Source organism: Chiloscyllium plagiosum, chromosome 4, assembly GCF_004010195.1.
Source record: "Chiloscyllium plagiosum isolate BGI_BamShark_2017 chromosome 4, ASM401019v2, whole genome shotgun sequence".
In the NCBI taxonomy this organism is placed as follows: Eukaryota; Metazoa; Chordata; class Chondrichthyes; order Orectolobiformes; family Hemiscylliidae; genus Chiloscyllium; species Chiloscyllium plagiosum.
Window position 1 is genome coordinate 67,192,263 of NC_057713.1, and position 17,817 is coordinate 67,210,079.

Consider the following 17,817-nt stretch of genomic DNA (forward strand, 5'->3'; position numbering starts at 1 on the left):
ATGCAGATGTCACCGATACCACCGGGTAGCACATCAGCCCAAGCTTGACTCTGCTGCTGCCATGAGTCTGCTTTGGGTCCAACTCACTGATGCAGCCGCTGCTTATGCAACAGGATTTTCTACTGGACTTAGACTCACCTCCACTACTGCCTCCACGAATCTCCACTGGATGTAGATGCCACGAGGAACCTAACCTCGTCTCCACCGAATCTACACTGAGTTGGCATTATGTGTGCTTTGTTGATGCAAAAGCCACCGGAAATCCAAACTCTTTCTGCCACCACTGCTATGAATCCACACTGAGCCCACTCAAGTCCACTCTGGGCCCACTTGCCACTGCCAATGTTGTTGCCCTAATCAAGCTCTTCAACAAGCAGTAAGTAAAATAAAAGAGGAAGAGAGCAAAAAAACAGAATCGAGAGGGTAAAAGAAAAGTAAAGAAAAGCGGGTGGAGGCGACGTGAAACCCTATTCCACCACCAATAATGTTGCTATAATATTGTTATTAAGGTCTTCATTTTTCTCCCAACTTAGAGATTTCTGAATGTTTAGGTTGTTGAATATCCACAGCCCACAATATCAACACTTGGTTGGAACATTCACATTGAATCAATCAGACATTGAGATCAACAGCACAGAAAAAGGCTGTTCAGCCCATCACATCCGAGCTAGTGAAAAACAACAATCTAACTAATGGAACAGTCAAATTGCTTAGCAACATCCAAATCAGAACCAATCTGGTTGAATAGTTTGGTTAAATAGTCACCCGGTTGTACTGGAGATCAATATCGGCTCAGCCATTTCAGTGATCGCAGAACCAATCTTGAATAAAGTTTGCTGTAGACTCCAACTCTTAAGTTTGCGCAAAACTTTGGCTAGACTGAGAATCTATACTGGCTAAACCCCACAGATTAAGGGTAAATCTTTGGTTCCAGTCTCTTATGAGAAGCAGCTGGTTCAGTTAACATTAATTGTAGTAAAAGGCTTTGTCCCAAGCTTGATATGGTAAAATTGGTTAAGAAAGATTCACTGCTGAAAAATGTGTTGCTGGAAAAGTGCAGCAGGTCAGGCAGCATCCAAGGAGCAGGAGAATCGACGTTTCGGGCATAAGCCCTTCTTCAGGAATGAGGAGGGTGTGCCAAGCAGGCTGTAATACTAAGTACCTATAATTACATTTGGAACATTGTCTAGGAGTCCAAGTAGCAAATGCTGTTTCATTGAGGTGGCAGATGCATCGCCGGTAGTACTGCCCCTGGAAGAATCCATAATGGTTTGAAATTTTGCGGACTCACTTTCAGTCACAGCTGACAGTGTCAGACTTTGGACACACAAAGATCTGGTCCTGTCAAAACTGAAACAGGTGGTGGTGGTGTGAGAAACCAAAGGGCCGTCATAACCAGAATTGAAATCTTTTTGAACCTGGAGAGACCTGCATAGGATGGCATTTTATTATGGGAAGCAAGAGGAGTTTCCCAAACGAATGCTCACTGAAGTCTACCAGGGTCATCCAGAGGTCTCCAAATGAAGAATTTGATGACAAGTTATGTCTGGTGGCCTGGATTGGCTGCAGACATAGCTGCATTGGTTGGGCAGTACCCAGAATGCCAACAAGGACAAAAACTACTGCCAGCAGCTCACCCTCATTCCAGGGAATGGTTAGGTAAACGTGGACTCAGTTATACGTCGACTATGCAGTTCCTTTCATGGGTTCAATTTCATTGTGAATGCTCACTCAAATTGGCTGGCTGCACATAGAGTTCAGACAGAGGGACGATAACAGGTAAACTCCATGCATCTTTTGTAGTCCATGGAGTCTGTGAAGTGTTGGTCATAAATAATGGACCATCATTTACCAGCAGGGAATGTAAGCATTTCTTAAAGTTGAATGGCATTCGGTGTGTAAGGACAGTTGCATAACATCCATCATTCGATGGTCTGGCAGAAAGAGAAGACCAAGCTTTGAAGACAGACTTAAGAAACAACCCACAACTTCACTAGATACCAAACTGTCCCTGCTTCTATTTGATTGTAGGACCAACTTTCATGCTACACAGATGGTTCCAGCGGAGTTGGTAATGGGGAGAAGATATCACACCAGGTGAAATCTAATCTTCCTGGACCTGGGAGAGTGGGGAGTCATGTAAAACGGCATCATAAATGCCAATGCCAGACACAAGAGTCCACTAAGTGAGAGAGAGAGTTTACTTTAAGTTTAGCATACAAAGTTTGGTCTCAGAACCAAGGGAATGGCCCTGCATGGTTAAGAGGCATTGGCAAAGCAGGGCCAGGTCCAGTGATGTATAAATTTTGAGTAGGTGGGATGACTCTGAACAAGCACATGGAACATATTAAAGCTACAAACTCTCAAACAGTGTGGGAGCAAGTTGTGCTGGGCTCCTCAACTGCCTTTTTGATTGATCAGGAACCCGTACGTTCCGCCTTTCCATTGAGAATATCTAGGAATCTGAGATAGACATGATGGATGTTGCCACTTCGATACCTTTGTCACCTGAAGAAATAAATTAATTTCTTCTGAGATGCTTTGGACACATGAGGCGAGCATCAGAGGCAGAGTTGGATGAACCTGACTCAGTACTAAAATACCCCAGGAAGAGCTACAAAAAAAAAGTTGGCCTATATTCTCGGACTCAGAGGAGAAGGGGTGTAATGATTGTAATGAGGTCAGCCAGCTGGACCTCATATAATAGAATTCTCTGATGGGGATTTTAATTTCATCCAATCAGGGAGCCTTGGCTGACAGATAAAAACAGGAGGGTCTCACATCATGTCCACTCTGAGAGCTGGTTCTAAATGAGCTGGATCAGTGTCAAGGACTGTCTTTGTAGATAAAGTGATGGGGTACCAGCCACTATGGGTTATTTTACTCATATCTTAAGGGACTGATGTACATGCACCTATAATTTGCGGTGCTTCCCAGTGTTCTACCATTCATCACATTTGTCATGACTTGTTTGTCCTGCCCAAGTACATCACTTCACATTTATCTGGAAAGAATTCCATTTGCCATTGATCAGCCTATCTGACCAACCTGAGGACTAAGGTCAGGAGGAATGGGATACAGGGGAACTTAGCTGCCTGGATACAGATTTGGCTGGCCAACAGAAGATAGTGAGTGGTAGTAGAAGGAAAATATTCTGCCTGGAAGTCTGTGGTGAGTGGTGTTCCACAGGGCTCTGTCCTTGGACCTCTACTGTTTGTAATTTTTAGTAATGACTTGGATGAGGGTATTGAAGGATGGGTCAGCAAGTTTGCAGACGACACAAAGGTTGGAGGTATAGAGGGCTGTTGTAGGCTGCAGTGGGACATTGACAGGATGCAGAGATGGGCTGAGAGGTGGCAGATGGAGTTCAACCTGGATAAATGTGAGGTGATGCATTTTGGAAGGTCGAATTTGAAAGCTGAGTACAGGATTAAGGATAGGATTCTTGGTAGTGTGGAGGAACTGAGGGATCTTGGTGTGCAGGTACATAGATCCCTTAAAGTGGCCACCCAAGTGGACAGGGTTGTTAAGAAAGCATATGGTGTTTTGGCTTTCATTAACAGGGGGATTGAGTTTAAGAGTCATGAGATCTTGTTGCAGCTCTATAAAACTTTGGTTAGACCGCACATGGAATACTGCGTCCAGTTCTGGTTGCCCTATTATAAGAAAGATGTGGATGCTTTGGAGAGGGTTCAGAAGAGTTTACCAGGATGCTGCCTGGACTGGAGGGCTTATCTTATGAGGAGAGGTTGACTGAGCTCGGACTTTTTTCATTGGAGAAAAGGAGGAGAAGAGGGGACCTAATTGAGGTATACAAGATAATGAGAGGCATAGATAGAGTCGATAGCCAGAGACTATTCCCAGGGCAGAAATGACTAACACAAGGGGTCATAGTTTTAAGTTGGTTGGAGGAAAGTATAGAGGGGATGTCAGAGGCGGGTTCTTTACACAGAGTTGTGAGAGCATGGAATGTTGCCAGCAGCAGTTGTGGAGGCAGGGTCATTGGGGACATTTAAGAGACTCCTGTACATGCATATGGTCACAGAAATTTGAGGGTGCATACATGAGGATCAGTGGTTGGCACAACATCGTGGCCTGAAGGGTTTGTTCTGTGCTGTACTGTTCTATGTTCTCTTTGTTAACTTACCTACATTCTTTTAAGGCTATTCTCTTCACTATTTGCCACCTCATCAATTATTGTATCATCTGCAAACTTACTGATCCAACCTCATACATTTAAGTTTAAGACCTTTATGTAACCACAAACAGCAGAAAGCCCCAAAACTGATTCGCATAGGATGCCATGGACACAGACTTCTAGTCGAAAGCACACCCCTCTTCCATCACTCTCTGCTTCCTGCCACTCAACCAATTGTGGTTCCACTTTGTCAAATTTGCTTGAATCCTATCAGTCTCTTGATATGATAGTGGGAGGAGGTGTTGGATGTCTTGAAAAGCATTGAGGTAGACAAGTCTACAGAGCCCGATGGGTTTTTATTTATTTACAGGATGAGGGAGTCATTGGCTAGGCCAGCATTTATTGCTCAGAGGGCAGTTAGGAGTCAGTCACATTGCTTTGGGTCTGGAGTCACATGTAGGCCAGACATGGTAAGGCTAGCATTGTTTTCCCTAAGGGACATTAATGAACCTGAAGGGTTTTTCTACAATTAGCGATAGTCATCATCAGACTCTTAATTCCAAATTTTTCTTGAATTCAAATACAACCATCGGCCATGGTAGGCTTCAAACCCTGGTCCCCAGAACATTACCTGAGTCTCTGGATTAATAAAGAGCTAACCACTGGCACTAGGCCATCACCTCCCCCAGGATATCGAGGGCCATCGAGGGCCAAAGGGCCTGTACTGCGCTGTATTGATATTCCAGGTTACTGAGGAAAGCAATGCAAGAAATTGCTGGCTCTGACAGAGATCTTTCTATCTTCCTTAGCCACAGACAAGGTCCAAGAAGACGGGAGAATAGCCAGTGTTGCTCCTTTGTTTAAGAAGGGCAGCAAGGATAGACCAGGAAATTATAGGCCAGTGAACTTTACAATAGTGTTAAGGAAATGATTGGAGAAGATTCTTTGGGACAGGATTTACTCACATTTAGAAAAGAATGGTCTTATTAGGCTTTGTGCAGGGGAAGTAAAAACAATTACTGCAGATGCTGGAGGTCTTGCCTCACAAATTTGATTGAGTTTTTTGAGGATGATTGAGGGTTGGGCAGTGGATGTTGTTCTACATGAACTTTACTAAAACATTTGACAAGACCTTCATGATGGGCTGGTCCAGAGTATTAGTCATGTACGATCCACAATGAGTTGGTAAGTTAGATATAAAATTGGAGTTGTGGAGGGTTTTTTTCTGACTCCAGATGTGTCACCAGTGGTGTTCTGAAGAATCAGTGCTGGGACCTGTGTTGATGAAGATATGGGTAGTCTGATTAGTAAGCTTTCATACATCACAAAAATTGGAGTTGTGGAGAGCAAAGATACAGATCAGGATACACATCAGTTGGCAAGTTGAGCAAAGAAATGACAGATAGACTTTCATCTGGACAAGTGTGCAGTGATGTATTTTGGGAGTTTGAATCTAAGAGGAAAGTAATCAGTAAATCACAGGTCCTGTAGGAGCATTGATGTATAGAGGGACCTTGAAATGCAAGTCCATAACTTCCTGAAAGTGACAACAGAATTGGAAAAGTAGCAAGGCGGCCTTTGTGTAGAGCCGCAGGAGATGCGGCAGATACTAAACGAGGATTTTGCATCAGTAGTTACTGTGGAAAAGGAGATGGAAGATGTAGAATATAGGGAAATAGATGATGACATCTTGAAAAATGTCCATATTACAGAGGAGGAAGTGCTGGATGTCTTGAAACGCATAAAAGAGGATAAATCCTCAGGACCTGATCAGGTGTACTCTAGAACTCTGTGGGAAGCTAGGGAAGAGTTTGCTGGGCCTCTTACTGAGATATTTGTATCATTGATAGTCACAGATGAGATGCCGGAAGACTGGAGGTTGGCTAACGTGGTACCATTATTTAAGAAAGGTGGTAAGGACAAGCGAGGGAACTATAGACCAGTGAGCCTGACATCGGTGGTGGGCAAGTTATTGGAGGGAATCCTGAGGGACAGGATGTACATATATTTGGAAAGGCAAGGACTGATTAGGGATAGTCAAAATGACTTTATGTGTGAGAAATCATGTCTCACAAATTTGACTGAGTTCTTTGAAGAAGTAACAAAGAGGATTGACGAGGGCAGAGCGGTAGATGTGATCTATACGGACCTTGGTAAGGTGTTTGACAAGGTTCCCCATGGGAGACTGGTGAGCAAGGTTAGACTTCATGGAATACACAGAGAACTCACCATTTGGATACAGAACTGGCTCAAAGGTAGAAGACAGAGAGTGGTGGTGGAAGGTTGTTTTTCAGACTGGAGGAGGCCCGTGACCAGTGGTGTGCCACAGGGATCAGTGCTGGGTCAATTACTTTTCATCATTTATATAAATGATTTGGATGTGGGCACAAGAGGTATAGTTAGTAAATGTGCTGATGACACCAAAATTGGAGGTGTAGTGGACAGCAAAGAAGGTCATTTCATGGTACAATGGGATCTTGCTCAGATGGCCCAATGGGCCGAGGAGTGGCAGATATAGTTTAATTTAGATAAACACAAGGTTGCTGCACTTTGGGAAAGCACACCTTAACAGGACTTCTACACTTAATGGTAAGGTCCTAGATAGTGTTGCTGAACAAAGAGATCTTGGGGTACAGTTCATACATCCTTGAAAGTGGAGTCACAGATAGATAGGATAGTGAAGAAGGCATTTGGTATGCTTTCCTTTATTGGTTAGAGTATTGAGCACAGGAGTTGGGACATCATATGGTGGCTGTACAGGACATTGGTTAGGCCACTGTTGGAATATTGCGTGCAATTCTGGTCTCCTTCCTATCGGAAAGTTGTTGTGAAACTTGAAAGGGTTCAGAAAAGATCTACAAGGATGTTGCCAGGTTTGGAGGATTTGAGCTATAGGGAGAGGTTGAATAGGCTAGGGCTGTTTTCCCTGGAGCATTGAAGGCTGAGGGGTGACCTTATAGAGGTTTATAAAATCATTTTTTCCGTGGGGTGGGAGTCCAGAACTAGAGGGGAAAGATACAAAAGAGACCTAAGGGGCAACTTTTTCACTCAGAGGGTGGTATGTGTATGGAATAAGCTGCCAGAGGGAGTGGTGGAGGCTAGTACAATTGCAACATTTAAGAGGCATTTGGATGGGTATATGAATAGGAAGGTTTGGAGGGATATGGGCCAGGTGCTCGCAGGTGGGACTAGATTGTTAAAAATCACACAACACCAGGTTATAGTCCACCAGGTTTAATTGGAAGCACACTAGCTTTCAGAGCGACACTCCTTCATCAGGTGATTGTGTCGCTCCGAAGGAGTGTCGCTCCGAAAGCTAGTGTGCTTCCAATTAAACCTGTTGGACTATAGTCTGGTATTGTGTGATTTTTAACTTTGTACACCCCAGCCCAACACCAGCATCTCCAATTCGGGACTAGATTGGGCTGCGATATTTGGTAGACTAGTTCGTTACTCACTGTGATTATTGTTGATTTTCTGCCTCAACTCTACTTTCCCTCTTCCTAGTGCCCTTGATGTTGCAGCTCTAACTAAATTCAATGATGGCTGGTCCACAACTCAATGGAAAAGAGGATTCCAAAGATTGCAACCCTTGAAGTTCCGAAACTTATTTTCATTTCTATTCTTCAATTTGCTCTCTTGTGATTGTGTCGTTACATTCTCAATTCCCCAGGGAGCAGAAATACCCAGTCTGCTCTGTCAGGCCTTTCAGAATCTTGTATTTCAATGCAATCACCTCCCTTTTTTGAACTCTATAAAATCAAGTCCAATTTACTTCAACTCTCATGATGAGAATGCTCTTATCATAGGAACCAATCTCATGAAACCTCTTTGTGCTGCTTCTAAGGAAGGTATCATCTTCCTTAAATTGGAGACAAACTGTGACTAGAACTTCAGTAAGTTGAACAAAGCCTCCTACAATTGTAGCAAGACTTTCTTTTCTTATACACTAATCTCATTCATCACATATCTTCCAAATTGCTAGTGTTTCTTATATTTAGGTCTGTCTGACAATTAACATTTAAAACTTGAATACTGAAGAAAGAAGTCTGTTCTTACTCCTACCAACTAGATAGCCTTGTCACACTTCTGCAGATTATTCTCCACCTTGTGCCTACTTATTTTAACGATCTTCATTTCTTTTCCATCCCTTTGTGTCCTCCTTCACAGCTTCTTTTAAACTTAGATTTGTATCATCAAGAAAGCGAATGCATTACTTCCAATTTCTTTTGTCAGATTGTAAATAGTTGAGACCCCAGTATTAATCCTAATTATAACCTGCCAAGTTGAAAATGCACTTTTTTTCTATTTTTTGTTTCTGTCCATTAACCAATTCTTCATTCATGCTAATATATGAATGCCAACTCCATGAGTGCTTATTTTTTTGTGTGTGGTGTCTCATCGTAGGCCAATCAAAAACCAAAGTGGATTCCAAGTGCATCACATCAACTTACCTGCTTTTATCATCTGACTACCTGCATCCTTAAAAAAAACTTTAATACATTTATCAACCATTAATTTCATTTCCTGATACTATTTTACTGCATAAAATTCTCCTCGTCCCAACCCCCAAAAATAAATATTCCTTCACCGCTGATCCCATCCTTCTCCCTGGCAACTATGTGAGACTGAGAGAGTTCCAATTCTTGGCAAGAGATTTTCAGCTTCTTAAAGAGGTCAAAAATGGATCACAACATGCAAAGCTTATTACCATTTTTATGGCTTTTTGGCAAATTGGAAGGGTCTCCTGCAAAACATATGCTCAGGGGTTGGGATCAGGAAATTTGTTTCTGTATTATGTGTGTATTCCTTTTCTTTAATCCTTTAAAGTCCATATCTTCTTACTCATGCCATGATCACTCAGTTAGTTTGGGAAGACTGTACAATTCATATGAAGCAACTTCCTTCTATTATTTTCTCCATTTTAAAACTGTCGTGCTTGCATACAAATAAAGGCATGCTCTGCTAGAAAAGGCAGGTAGGTTCATAGGAGGAGTCCCTGAAGGTCACATTCAGCACAACTGTAGATCTGGCAGCAACAGATCTCCAATACAACCTCGGAGTCTTCAGCAGTCAGGTACTCACTTGCAAATCTTCATTTTGTTATATGTACAGCACCATGCTCCCTTCAGTAAGGGGGGGCACAGAGATAAAAGCAGCTGCATAAATTATCTCATCATGCATGTGTATGGCTCCAAGAACAGAAGGAACCAAGAAGTAAAATGTTCATGAGGAGGAGGAGATGTCAATGAAGTAGAATTCACAAGAATGTATATGTTGGAACAGGGTCACTTCTCTGCCATTGTTTCTTAGTAATGATCAACTGAGGTTTCAGTCCTAAGTGGTGGTGGTGAAGCTTTGCATTCTTCTACAATAAAGCCTGCAATGATTGGGATGGCAGAAGTATACCCTCCCAATTGAATGTGGCTATGGCTCTCCATTTCCTCACTAGCAGATCATTGCAGCGCTCTGCAGCTAACCACTGTGGAATTTCCTGGTTATCAGCACACAGGCCCATCCATCAGTCACTGTTGCCCTGACGCCTGGGGCAGTTTACTCTGTTTTGCATGGATGTTGCATCACAGACACGGGTTGACAGGATTGCCCTTCATTACAAGCTTCACCCAAGTGCACGTGTGGTCAATTGTGCCCATGTGATGATAAGGGCACTTCTTCGCTATTGGGTGAGGTACATTAATCAATAGGCCACCACCCTTTAAATGTCCAGCTCCTCTGTGACCAAACTAGAGATTGCTGTATGTTTGCAACTGCAACCTCGCCATAGCGGCATATAGCACAAAAACAGACCCTTCAGTCCAACCAGTCCATGCTGAACATAATCCCAACTGTTCCAACCTGCCTGCTCCTGGCCCATATCCCTCCAAACCTTTCATATTCACATACTTATACAAAAGTATTTTAAATATTGTAATTGTACCCACATCCATCACTTCCTCAAAAGGTTTATTCCACCCTCTATTTAAAAAAATGCCCCTCATTTCTTTTTTAAATCTCTCTCTCCATTTGCCAAATTTGTTTATCCAAAGGGAATCTGGGCTAACACAAATATTTTGGCAGATCTCCCAGATTTCCAAAGGATATTCCCTGAAAGTATGACTACCTGATGACGACAGTTATTTTGAGAAAGGCTACCTTGTTAGGACCAGGAGGCAGATGGCAGATTGGACCTTAGGCATGACAGGGCATCCAAGTGGATCTCTACCAGCTACAACAGGATCACAAAGTCATTTTTTTTAAAACGTGGCCTCTTTGATATCCTGCTTCACTCTGAGATTGGCCCATCCCGGAACAGGGCTATGGAAGGTATATGAGTCAGCATCTTTGGTTTTCATGGCATGTGGTTCCTTGTCACAAACTTCATAAGCCTCAGTAATCTCAAGGGAAAGGCATTGATCATGGCATGCTCAGGATGGATTTACAATTCATAGAATCCTGACAGTGTGAAAACAAGCCATTCAGCCTAACAATTCCACACTCTCTAAAGAGCATCCCACCGAGAGCCATCCCCCTACCTTATCACTCTGCATTTCCCATGGTTAATTCATCTAATTTATGCATCCCTGAACACTATGGATAATTCACCCAACATGTGCATCTTTAGACTATGGGAGGAAACCAAAGCACCTGGAGGAAATGTACACAGACACTGGGAGAATGTGGAAACTCCACACAAACTGTCACTAAGGCTGTAACTGAACCTCGGTCCATGGTGCCATGAGGCAGCAGTGCTAACCACTGAGCCACCATGCTGCTCTAAGCTAGGCTTATTGGCCTAAGGATATTGTTGAGTCAGGCTTGTCACCCTCTGTCTCAAATGCAGTAAGCACCAATGCTTCAAGGAGTACTCATTATGCTTCTGAGCATAATCCTGGGAGAGTTCAGTTTGGTACATCTGCTGAAGGGGAAAGCATTGAGATGGCTGTGGTGTGTATGAGAGGGTCAAAACTGGAGAGAGGGGAACAGAGGTGACCTGATCTGCTGTGATGGTTTGCAGAGTTCTGTGAGCTGCTGCATAATATTTTATATAAAACTGAGAATTTTGAGGTGTGCAGCAAAAAATCTTGTAAAGCAGGGTTCTCAAAGGATATGTTGGAGTAGCAACATTGGCTCAGATCAGTGAACATGTGGTTCAATGTTATTTTAACTGAGGGTTAAATGAGCCACCTATCAGAGAAAACTAATATTTCAACCAACGTCAAGCAGCACAGCACTTGTTAAGATGCAAGTATATGTTTTAGAAGCCACAAACATATACAGGAGTCTCATTTCATGAGTCCATGAGGAAAATCTAGGCATTGGTATCAAGTTTGAACTGAAGATGAGATCGAAGCTATATATCTGTGCTGTCACAAGGAGTGCTTGTAACATTGTCCCACTTTGCCTCTAACTCTGGCAACACCTTTGTAAATCTTTTATAAACTCTTGCACATTTCACAATATCCTCCACACTACATAAAATTCTAATTAGAGTCGTAGAGTCATGTAGCATAGAAACAGAAGCTTCGGTCCAACCAGTCCATGGACTATAATCCCAAACTAAAACGGTCCCACCTGCCTGTGCGTGGCCCATATCCCTCCAAACATTTCTTATTCATGTACTTTTCCAAATGTCTTTTAGACATCATAACTGTACTCACATCCATCACTTCCTCTGGCAGTTCAGTCCACACATGAACCACTTTCTGTGTAAAAAAAAATTGCCTCCTTTTTTTTAAATGTTTCTTCTCCACACTAAGGAAAAAGCACCTGTATTCACCTTATCTATGCATCTCATTACTTATAAACTTGTATAAGGTTACCTCTCAAATTCCTACTCTTTTCCTGGTGAAAAGAGTTCCAGACTACCCAGCCTCTCTTTATAACTCAATCCTCCAGTTATAGCAAAATCTGGTATCTCTCTTCTGAACCCTCAGCAGCTTATTAATATCCTTTCTATAACTGGACAACCAGAACTGGACACAGTATTCCAGAAGAGGCCTCACCAATGTCCTGTATATCCTCAACATAACATCCCAAATCCTATATTCAAAGGTCTGAGCAGTGAAGGCAAGCATGATAAATGCCTTCTTAATGACCTTATCTTTATACGATGCAAATTTCAAAGAATCGTGAACATGAAGCCCTAAGTTTCTTTGTTTTACAGCATTGGCCATGGCCCTACATTGAACAGTATAAGTCTTGCCTTAGTTTGTTTTTCCAAATGTAATACCTCACATTTATCCAAATTAAACTCCATTTGCCACTCCTCAACCCATTGACCCAATTAATCAAGAACTCTTTGTAATCTGAGATAACCTGTCCACTATACCAACAATCTTGGTGTCATCTGCAAACCTATCCACCATGCTTTCTATATTCTCATCTATATCATTTATGTACATGACAAACAAAAGTGGACCCAGCACTGTCTCTGTGGAACACTGCTGGTCACAGGTCTCCAGTCCAAAAAATAACTCTCCATCATCATTCTCTATCTCCTATTGTTAAGCTAGTTTTGTATCCAATTAGCAAACTCACCCTAAATCCCATGTGATCTAACTTTACTAATTAGTCTACCATGCAGAACCTTGTTAAAGGCTTTACTAAAGTCCAAGTAAACAATGTCTACCATTCTGCTTCATGTATCTTCTGATTACTTCCTCAGAAAACTCAGTCGGATCTGTGAGACATGATTCCCCTCACACAAAACCATGCTGACTATCTCTAATCATTTATTGCCTCTCCAAAAGTATATAAATCTTATCTTACAGAATCAATTCCAACAACTTATCCACCACCAGAGTTAGATTCACGAGTCGGTAGTTCCCAGGCTTCTCCCTTATATCCCTTGTTAAACATGGACACAACATTAGCCACTCTCCAGTCATCCAGCACCTCACCTGCAGTTATAGATGTTGCAAATATTTCTGCAAAAAGCCCCATAATTTCCTCCCTAACTTTCCACAAAATCCTGGGATACATGAGATCAAGACCTGGAGATTTATCCACCTCTACATTTTCTAAAACCTCCAGCAGCTCCTCTCCTGTAGCTGTTTTCAAAACATCAATATTTATTTCCCTGAATTGTCTTGCCTCCATTTCTTTCTCTACGGTTATAATTGATGCAAAATATTCATTTAATATCTCTCCCATCTCCTGAGGTTTAACACAAAGACAACCTCTTTGATCTTTAAGGGACCCTACTCACTCTCTCGGTGTTCTCTTGCTCTTAATGTACTTGTAGAATCTCTTTGGATTGTCCCAAACCTTATTTGCCAAGGCCAACTTGTATGGTCTGTTTATCTTCCTGATGTCCTTCTTAAGAGTGTCCCTACACTCTTTATACTGTTCAAGAGATTCGTGTGAACCGAGTTGTTTGGATCTAATATACAAATCATTTTTATTCTTGACTAGAACTTCAATATCTTTGCTCATCCATTGTTCTCTAATCTGACCAGCCTTACCTTTTACTCTATCAGGAACTCTGAACTCCTACTATGGCACTTTTGAAAGCCTTCCACTTATCAGATGTCCCTTTATTTGCAAACAGTCTAACCCAATCAATATTTGAAATTTCTTGTCTCATACCATTAAAATTTGCCTTACTCCAATTAAAATCTTTAATTTTTATGGAAGCCTTATCCTTTTCCAGAACTATTTTAAAACAAATATATTTATGATCACTAGACCCAGAGTGTTCCCCTACCACTACTTTTACCCTATCTTATTACCTGACAGGAAATCAGGTTTTGGTCTTTCACTACGAGGAACATTTACATATTGATAAAGAAAATTTCTTGAACATATCTAACAAATTCTTCAACATCGAAACCTTTAATGCTATGGTAGTCCCAGTCAATGTTTGGAAATTAAAATCACTGACTGTTACAACCTTATTATTCTTACATATATCTGAGATCTCTCTACATATTTGTTTTTCAATTTATCTCTGACTATTGGGAAGTCTATAGTATAATCCCATCAAGGCGATCATTCCTTTTTATTTCTAATTTCAACTCATATATTTTCACTGGACTATTTTTCAGGAATATCTCCTCTAGTTACAGCAGTAATGTTTTACTTAATCAAAAACACCACACCCCCTCCTCTTTTGCTTCTTTTTCTATCCTTTCTATAGCATTTGAAATCCAGCAGATTGAGCTAGTCCTGTCCATCTCTCAGCCAAATTTCTGTAATAGCTATAGCATCCCAAATCCCATGTTCTCAAACATGTCCTGAATTCATCAGCCTTACCTATAAGACCCCTTGCAATGAGATAAATGCAGTTTAATTTTTCAGTTAGTTCATTCCCTGACATACTGTTGTCTGTCTTTTCTAATTAACTTGTTCTTTTCAGATTCAAAACATCTTATCCATCTTTCTATTTGCTCTGCCACTTAGGATCCTTCTGCTCCTTTTCTCTAATAGTCCCTTAATAGAATTAGTAAATCTACTCGCTAGGATATTGATCCCTTTCCAGTACAGATGAAACCCATCCTTTTCAACAGATCTTTTCTACCCTTGAAGAGATCCCAATGATCCAAGAACTTGAATCCTTGAACATTACAGCATCTGTTCAGTCATTGATTTTTCTCCTTTGTCCTTTTATTCTTTCCCTCATTTGAGCTTGGCATCATGAGTAAACTAGAGATTGCTACTTTTGATGATTTTTTTATCTTTTACTTAAGGTCTTTTATTGTACACATCGGTACGGAATATTTTCGATACCAATGTGTACACTAACATGTGGTTTCTCTTTCTCCCCTTTAACATTATGCTTTGAACGTTTTGAGACATCTTTAATCCTGGCACCAGGAAAGGAATATACCATTCTAGATTCATGGTCACTGCCACAGAATCTTCTGTCTGTGTCCTTGACATAACAATTATTCTTTTAAATTTTGTCAAATCCCACCTGATGTAAAGTTCATCCTTAGTGCCCATGATCTGACTGTCTCTACTATTTTCCTCTGGGAGATTATCCTTTTCACTAGTACCCAAAACTGAGTATCTGTTTGAGAGAGGAACAGCCACAGGAGACAAAGTCATCCGTATATCTGACTGATCCTGCTATATATTCACTTCACTAAATCTATTAGCCATCTAATTCTGTCTCGTGTATACTCTCAATTAAGCCGAAAAAGAAACAATTTACGATACTACTGTATATATAAAGTGAACTAACTTTCTTTACTCAGAGATAATATTAAGCATGCAAAAAATAAGAAATTTTTTAAAACCAAACATATAAATCTTAAATGAAATCAACCATTTAGCTGAACAACCAAATTAAAGAAAAATTCCTGCTTAAGTTGTCCAGCAGATAGCTTTCAATCTTCTGATAAAAAATACTCATTCCAGAGCCATTCACATATAAGCCTCTCCAATAGCTCTGCAAATACAACTCCTTTTTAAAACAAAACTCTTCTCTGTGATATACAAAAAAATCTCTTCAGCGATGTTAAAAAAATCTTTTCTACATGCATAATTTTATAAGAAAAACCGAGTTATCCATTTGTAGGTCTCTCCAAAAGGGTCTGTTAACAGAATTCATTTTGAATCAAAATGTCCATTAACAGAATTCAAATTTTAAAAAAATGTGCCTTTTCTATTTTTGGGGTGTTTTATTGTGAATTTGAGTATAAAAGGAAGGCAGAGAGGAGACAGGTGCAAGAGACGCCAGGGGAACTACCTGTCAGGAACAAGTTGAATCTTTTGGAAACAGGAGAGACAGATGACACTGCCAGTCCGTGAGGCGGCCAGGTCTGTCAATCAAAAGTTGACAAGGAGGCAGAGCGGAAGAGTCGGACATCGCACAGAGCCGTGGTAATAGGGGACTCCATAGTGAGAGAAACTGACCGGGGTTTTTGTGACAACAGGCGGGACTTAAGGATGGTGTGTTGCCTTCCTGGTGCCAGGGTTAAAGACATCACAGACAGAGTGCAGAACATCCTCAAGGGAGAAGGTGAAGAGTCAGAGGTGGTGGTACATGTCGGCACAAATGATGTCAGGAAGAAGAGGAAGAACATACTACAGCGGGACGTTGGAGAACTCGGAAGAAGGCTGAAAAGCAGGACGTCCAGGGTGGTTATCTCCGGTTTGCTTCCAGTTCCTCAGGCTGGTGAGGCCAGAAACAGGGAAATAATGGACTTGAACATGTGGCTGAGGAACTGGTGCAGGAAGCAAGGATTTAAATTCTTGGATCACTGGGGAATGTTTTGTGGTAAGCATAAATTATACAAGAGAGGCGGTTTGCACCTTAGTAGGTTAGGGACCAGCATTCTGGGAGGCAGGGTTGCTACTGCAACACAGCTACGTTTAAACTAAGTAGCAGGGGGGAGGGGACAAACTGGCTGTTTAAGAAGGAAATTGAAGGGAAAGTTAGAACAAGGGAAGTCAAGAAAGACTGTATCAATGAAGCAGAAAACTCAAAAAGAGATCATGCTGTAAGATTGAGTGAAATAGGAGTTGATGGGAAGGGTGAGGGCAGTAACAAATTAAAAATACAATACATGAATGCACAAAGCATTAGAAATAAGACGGATGAGCTTGAGGCTGTTTTGGAAATTGGCAGATACGATATTGTGGGGATAATGGAGACGTGGCTTCAAGTGGACAAGACCTGGGAAATGAATATTCAAGGCTACACGTGATATCATAAGGACAGACTGACGGGCAGAGGGGGTGGGGTGGCCATGTTGGTAAGGGATGATATTCAGTCCCTTGCGCGGGGGTCCTAGAATCAGGGGATGTAGAGTCAGTGTGGATAGAGCTGAGAAATTCTAAGGGTAAAAAGACCCTCTTGGGAGTTAAACAGTAGTCTGGATGTCAGATGTAAGTTGAATCAGGAGCTCAAATTGGCCTGTCGCAAAGATGTTACTACAGTAGTTATGGGGGATTTCAACATGCAGGTAGACTGGGAGAATCAGGATAGTATTGGACCTCAAGGAAGAGACTTTGTAGAGTGCCTCCGAGATGGATTCTTAGTGGGCAGCACGGTGGCACTGCTGCCTCACAGCGCCAGAGACCCGGGTTCAATTCCCGCCTCAGGCGACTGTGTGGAGTTTGCACATTCTCCCCGTGTCTGCATGGGTTTCCTCCGGGTGCTCCAGTTTCCTCCCACAGTCCAAAGATTAGCTGGTTAGGTGAATTAGCCATGCTAAATTGTCCGTAGTGTTAGGTAAGGGGTAAATGTAGGGGTATGGGTGGGTTGCGCTTCGGCGGGTCGGTGTGGACTTGTTGGGCCGAAGGGCCATTTCCATTCTGTGTTGGAGCCTACCAGGGAGAAGGCAATTCTGGATCTGGTATTGTGCAACAAACCAGAATTGATCAGGGACCTCGAAGTGAAGGAGCCATTGGGAAGTAGTGACCATTATACAATAAGCTTCAATCTGCAATTTGAGAGGGAGAGGGTACAATCGGAAGTGACAATATTTCTGTTGAATAAAGGGAACTATGGATCTATGTATGAGGAGCTGGCCAAAGTTCAATGGTGCAATACCTTAGCAGGGATGACAGTGGAGGAACAATGGCAGATATTTCTGTGTATAATACAGAAGATGCAGGATCAGTTCACTCCAAAAAGGAAGAAAGATCCTAGGAAGAGGCATGGGTGGCCGTGGCTGACGAGGGAAGTTAAGAAACATATAAAGTTAAAAGAGAAAAAATATAACATAGCA

General features: G+C 41.8%; 1 protein-coding gene across 10 annotated transcripts in view; it reads left to right on the forward strand.

Moving 5' to 3' along the window:
- Nucleotides 1–17,817, forward strand: part of LOC122549101 (lipoxygenase homology domain-containing protein 1-like) — a 344,896-nt gene that overhangs the window by 272,681 nt on the left and 54,398 nt on the right. For 2 of the 10 annotated variants that reach the window (XM_043688359.1, XM_043688362.1), the window contains one exon: nt 7,646–9,644. The exons of the other annotated variants lie outside the window; for them this stretch is intronic. In XM_043688359.1, coding sequence (XP_043544294.1) covers nt 7,646–7,668 — 23 coding nt within the window. In that variant the 3' untranslated portion in view covers nt 7,669–9,644. Of the gene's footprint in view, nt 1–7,645; nt 9,645–17,817 lie in introns of those variants that run through there. 10 annotated transcript variants of the gene reach the window in all.